The following is a 6,215-nucleotide window of genomic DNA, read 5'->3' as shown; positions in this document are numbered from 1 at the left end:
AAGAAGTGCAGGACCCCATTGTATTGGGATGAAGTTGGAGAGAGAAGAATTTTGGGACCTGAGTTGATTCAAACTACCTGTGAGAAAGTGGATATGATAAGAGAAAGAATTAAAGCTGCTTAATCCAGACAAAAGAGCTATGCAGATAATAGAAGGAAACCTTTGGAGTTTGATGTGGGTGATAAAGTGTTTTTAAAAATTTCACCGGTCAAAGGTATTAAGAGATTTGGGAAGAGAGGGAAACTAAGTCCTAGATATGTGGGACCATTTGAGATTCTAGATCGGGTTTCCAAAACAGCCTACAAGTTGGCATTACCTCCAGAATTGGGAAGATTCCATAATGTGTTTCATGTGTCCATGTTGAAAAAGGTATATTCCTGACTTTTCACATGCAATGCCCACTGTGGAACCATTGGACTTAGATGACGATCTGAGCTATGAAGAACATTCTAAACGGATCTTTGATAGGAAGGAATATCAGCTCTAGAATCATACCATACCTTATGTGAAGATCAAATGAAAGAACCACTCAAGCAAGAAGCCTCTTAGGAGAGGAAAGATAAGGTGAATGAGAAATATCCAGAATTGTATGGATTACTAGGTACGTCTCACAAATTTCGAAGATGAAATTTCTGTAAGGAGGGAAGAGATTGTAACACCCTAATTTCACTTTTATACTTTACCTATGGATAGACAGAAATACTAGGAAGAGAAGGCCAATACTATCTTGGTTGGTAGCAGTGGAATGCTAAGAGAAGAGAAATGATCCCACATATACCTATTCAACCTAACAATAGTACTAGAGGAAACAACAAGAAGTATGGGCCAACATATAATTTTAACCTGGAAATGGGTTAAGTATGGAAGGGAATGTTACAAACCATAGGGGGATTAATTTTGGCACAATCGGTGGGAGAGAACCGGCTAACTGGTTTACCTAGCAGAAACAGAATTTGGAATTCTGTGTAACTTTTGTGGGCCCAACACATCTCCCTACTATGCAACCCTTCTCCCCTATATTTTAATGATGTTACAGAAGGAAAAATTGTATAAATACATGAAGCTTAATTAAATGAGTATATATAGGTATAAATATAACTATATATATAGTTATATCTCTCCACCCAAATAGGCCCTCAGCCAAGTTCGGTGGAGAGAGATATATATAAGCAGATAGGTTATCACCGAACACCCATTTGAGCTGCTACCTATTGTAAACAGCAAGACGAAGAAGAGGGAAAGAAGAAGGAGAAGAAGAGAAAAGAAGGAAATGAAAGAGGAGAGAGAACTAAGGGAGGAATTGATTTACCTAAGGCACACCTTGGATCGGCTGTACCCTCAGGTAAGTACTACCCTTTACTCAAGCTATAAATAGTGTTAGTATGGTAGAAATGAAATAGGGTAGGAATAGCTGTTACTAAAGGTCCCAATTGAGTTAGGGTTTCATCATTTATGTTTAAAGGCTAGAATTTGAGTTAATAAAACTTAGGGTTAATGAGTTGAGATTGAAACCCTGCACATCTATGGTACATACAGTGTGTATATACTAAAAACAGAATAGGAACAAAGGTGTTCCATGAAATTTTTACAAAATTCTCTTAAAAAAATTTGCTGCGAGCCAAGTTGTGTTGAATTTCCACTTAATATAACTATAAGACGGTAGAATTGACCCAAAATAGGGCTCGAATCATAATACCTGGCCTGAACATACCCCACAGTGGCCTATAGAGTCCAGCGAAAGATACAGAATCGAATTCTATAGAAATTAAGGGAACCGGTGGGACACGACCGGCCAGTTGGTTGTCCCTACTGTCTCCCGTCGGTTGGGATTCCAGAAAATAGTATGGCTACTGTTGGACCTATCATCTTTGTAAACCTGTTTAAGACCTATAATACGTATAAATAGGGACAATGTAGTCCTTAACTGATGGTTCTAGTATTTATAAACTTCAACCCCAGAAATCACAGAATTGAATGGGAATCTTATTTGAACTAAGAACTAATAAAAAGGGGAATGGGAACAAGAATAACCATCTAATTAAGGTTGATAGTAGAATTTTAATTATATACTCGATAACTTAAGCATGTTATGGAATAGAAAAATTGATTTGCAATGCAGAAACTTATCCAACTCAAAAGGAAGATTTCTTTAACCTTGAATACCAAGGTAAGTGGGTGCTTTGATTTTGTTTATGGAGTGTTTTCAGTTTAACTTTGCCTTCAATTCATGCATTTAATATGTGCATATATCTGTGTTGATTTTGGTTTTGGATAGAGAAGTTCAGAACAGGTAAGGCAAGTAAGTGGAGACACTAATGAGTGCCCAGTGTGCTTTGCATTATTATGTGATATGGATGGTGAATGTGCATCATATAGATATTGTGCGTTAGGACATTACCACCCGAGTGCTATGACCCCTTGTCAGTAGGGGATAGGTACTGACTAATCCCGATATATGTGGTTGCCTGATCAACAGTACACTTCTGTGGTACAACATACTATACCTGAGATGGATGACAGCAGGATACGACGTACTGTATGCCTGACTACCCAAGGTTATTAACTTAAGGGTTAGCCAGGGGATCGAGGCTCTAATCGGGATTAGCTGACTCCTGCCTGCAACTAGCTTGTATTCCTGAGGCCCAACGTACAAGGTAGGGAATAGGACCTACGTTACGTAGCACTATACCCTTAATTATCAGACTTAGTAATGGATTAGAAAGTAGTGTAATATTAAATGAATTTATGGGCATCATTTAATTGCGTGGAGCATGCATTGTATTATTTGTATTGTGTGTATGCTTGCTTGCCCCACCCCCTCACTAAGCATGATGTGCTCACCCCTCTTATTTACTTTTCTAGATGACGAGGTCAGTATTTTTCTGACTTTCTGCTCTGCTCATGAGATAGTGGCCCTGGATCATTTGACCTATTTTTCAGAGGATGAGGTCGTCCATGGACCCGATTGTGACTATGACGACTGTGCCTACGGAGGCCAGTACTACTGAGGAGTAGAGAATTATCCTGACATTGTTTTTTTGTGCATATACTTCTGTTGAGAGCACTCTGATGTCTATAATTGTATATAGTTACTTGTGAGAAATTATACTTTTGTGTAAATATTCTTTTGAGAAAAATGTACATATATATATATATATATATATATTCTTTCAATTGGATAACTGTAATATAAAGTATCACTTAGAGACACTGGAAGTGATTATGTAATATATTTTGCATCTAGATTGTTTATATCATTGAGAGCTCTTATTTATAATTGTCTTGTGGTGTTATAAGCTACCTTGAGTTTAGATCCGAGGGTATCAGGTTGACTGGATATGGTAAAGTGTCCAATGCCTCATACCTTGGCCTAAGTAGAGGCAGGGTGTGATAATGTCTCTCAAGGTGGGAGATTCCCTTAATATTTAATTATTTTCTTTTTTCCAATGGGTTGTTCCCAAGATGTAATTAGTTAAATTACATATATTTCTTATTTTTCTTAATTTAAATTTAAATTTTTTTTTAATTTTTTAATTTCTTGAAGTAAATAACAGCCAAAAGATTCGAAGTCAAGATCTCCCCTTGACCATGTTTTTTTTTTTTCCTTATCTGACTTATTCCTATTATTCGGATTCGGTAGAATAATCTGTTTGAGTTTAAAAGTTGTGATTTTGTTCAAATCTTGGTAAAAAATGTTGTACTCGGTACGAATTATTCTGTCCAAGCGAATAATTTGTGAATCAATCGAAAATTTTAAACTAAAAACACTACCATACATTAGAGAACACCGAATTCACTTCATATGTGAAAAAGATATAAATAGTGTTGCTAGCGTAACCTGCCCCAGCCGGTCAAGAATCTTTTCCCAGTTCAGAGTTTTGTACCAATTCATGTCTACCTAAAAAGAAGTCAACAACTTTCCCCCTTCGTAGTTGGCAATTAGCGAGCTTAAAGCCTTAAATACCACTCAACTCCCTCCTCATGAATCAGGAGAGGAGAGTCCGTTATCCCTCACGCTTCGTGGTATGTCATTCTCTCCCTCTCTCTCTCTCGTTAACCTAAAGCTCACAACGTTCAGCTCCTCCAAAGCCTACTTCTTCCATGGCTGAGGAAACCAAGAAGCCTCAAATTGTCGTTCTCGCTTTCCCCTTCGGCACCCACGCTGATCCTCTCCTCTCCCTCACGTACCGCCTGGCGCTCGCCTCTCCTGAACTCTCCTTCTCCTTCCTCTGCACCGCCCAATCTAACCACTCCATCTTTCGGTCGAACCCAAACCCGCCTCTCCCTAACCTCAAACCCTACAACGTTGACGATGGAATTCCCAATGGCTATGAATTCAAGGGCAACCCTCTCGAGCTCATCGGGTTTTTCCTCCGTGCGGCGCCCGTGAACTTCAAGAAGGCGATGGAAGAGGCAATCGCAGACATTAGGAATAATATCAGCTGTTTGATCACCGATGCTTTCTTCTGGTTCGCTGCGGACATGGCAGATGAGCTCGGCGTCCCGTGGATCCCGCTTTGGACGGCTGGACCTCCAGCGGTCTCGATTCATGTCTACACCGATCTGATACGGAGCAAGATTGGAGTTGGGCCTCATGGTATTTATTTGTTTCAACTCCTTTTCTAACTTCGTTTTTTTTTTTTTTTTTCTGTTTCCACCGGTTCGATCGAGCTGGTTCGTTTCTTCTCACAGGTATCACTGGACGGGAAGATGAAGTAATCGGTTTCTTGCCGGGGTTGTCGTCCATACGCATTCGAGACTTACCTGAAGGAGTCGTGTCTGGGAACATGGAAATGCCTTTCTCAAAGATGCTACATCAGATGGGCAAAATGCTGCGGCGTGGCGACGCTGTAGTCGTCAATTCATTTGAAGAGCTAAACCCCACCGCTGTTGAAGACCTGAGATCGAAGTTCAAGCAGTTCCTCCCCGTGGGTCCCTTCAACCTCTGGGTCCCACAAAGATCTATCGCTGGGGACGATCAGACTGGCTGCCTATCGTGGTTGAACAGTCAGAGTCTCGGTTCGGTCGTGTACGTGAGTTTTGGAACTGTGATAACGTCACCGACTGCTGAGCTGGCAGCGTTGGCGAAGGGCTTGGAGGCGATTGGTGCTCCGTTTCTATGGTCCCTCAAAGAGGCTTCCACAAGCCAACTACCAGATGGATTTCTGGACCGGACCAAGGAAAGGGCAATGGTGGTCCCATGGGTCCCACAGCCTCGTGTACTAAGCCATGTAGCAGTCGGAGCATTCGTCACACATGGCGGATGGAACTCGGTTTTGGAGAGCATTACAGGTGGGGTACCGATGATCTGCCGTCCATTCTTGGGCGATCAGACACTGAATGGACGGTGGGTATCATCCGTGTGGGGAATCGGAATCACAACAGAAGGTGGGCCCATTACAGAACGTGGATTGGTGGATGGTCTGGATCTGATCTTGTGGAAAGAAGAAGGGAGGACCATGAGGGATAAGGTTCGGAGGCTTAGAACGTTGGCAGAAGAGGCGGTGGGCCCCAACGGTAGCAGCACTAGGAATTTCCAGTTACTTTTGAAGATACTTCGTACTAGGATCAGTCAAGTTGGCACAAGGTAGAGGACCAGAACTGAAGCTGCTCGTTCGTACGATCAAGGTGTTTGCCGTGTTGGGGCCATCAGAAGTAACTGCCTTAAGACTATTCTGCTGGAACTCGGCTTACCGCGTCAAGACCCCCATAGTAAATTAAGTATTATTAGCGTTTCCGTTTCGTTTGATAAAAAACCGTTTTATGATTTGTAAAGCGGTTTTGATTTTTCAGTTACACGGTTTTTCTACCCGTAAAAAGTTGTACACGGTTTTGATCCTTGATTTTGTTGCATATCTGCTCTAAATTTTAAGTGTACTCACAAAATATGTGGAAACTTGGTTTAAATGGTCTCGTGAGGTTAAATCTAATCGACTTCAACAAATTGTAATCGGTTTTAAATCAAATCGAATTGTTTATCAAACAATTGTATTTTTTTTAAACTGGATTTTTTTTGTGGTGAAAGTTTTAAACTATATTTGATGGTTTCGATTTAAGCACTTCAAAAAATAAAATAAAATAAAATAAAATAAATATATATATATATATATATATGTATGTTAATCAAAGAAGAAAACAGAAACTAACATAGAAGTAAAGTGCTACATCCTTCTACGTTAGATACATGAGTGGGCATTTTGTTAGTTAAGGTTGGG

The 6,215-nt window shown here is 40.4% G+C and overlaps 1 protein-coding gene across 1 annotated transcript; it reads left to right on the top strand.

Annotated features, from left to right (window-relative positions):
* Positions 1–3,957: 3,957 nt before the first annotated feature.
* LOC122064818 (anthocyanidin 3-O-glucosyltransferase 7-like) lies at positions 3,958–5,927 on the top strand. The gene is made up of 2 exons (XM_042628589.1): positions 3,958–4,597; positions 4,693–5,927. Exons 1-2 carry the CDS (start codon positions 4,102–4,104, stop codon positions 5,589–5,591), a joined length of 1,395 nt encoding a protein of 464 aa, XP_042484523.1. The 5' UTR covers positions 3,958–4,101; the 3' UTR covers positions 5,592–5,927.
* The last annotated feature ends 288 nt before the right edge of the window (positions 5,928–6,215 follow it).

The sequence above is a fragment of the Macadamia integrifolia genome, unplaced genomic scaffold (genome assembly GCF_013358625.1).
Source record: "Macadamia integrifolia cultivar HAES 741 unplaced genomic scaffold, SCU_Mint_v3 scaffold1782, whole genome shotgun sequence".
Lineage (NCBI taxonomy): Eukaryota > Viridiplantae > Streptophyta > Magnoliopsida > Proteales > Proteaceae > Macadamia > Macadamia integrifolia.
This window is presented reverse-complemented; position numbering and strand designations above follow the sequence as displayed.

Excerpts from the sequence above, each read along its gene's own strand:
- LOC122064818 (XM_042628589.1), top strand. The coding sequence starts at position 4,102 with ATGGCTGAGGAAACCAAGAAGCCTCAAATTGTCGTTCTCGCTTTCCCC. Across the intron at positions 4,598-4,692 it reads GATTGGAGTTGGGCCTCATG|GTATCACTGGACGGGAAGAT; the intron begins GTATTTATTTGT and ends TTCTTCTCACAG.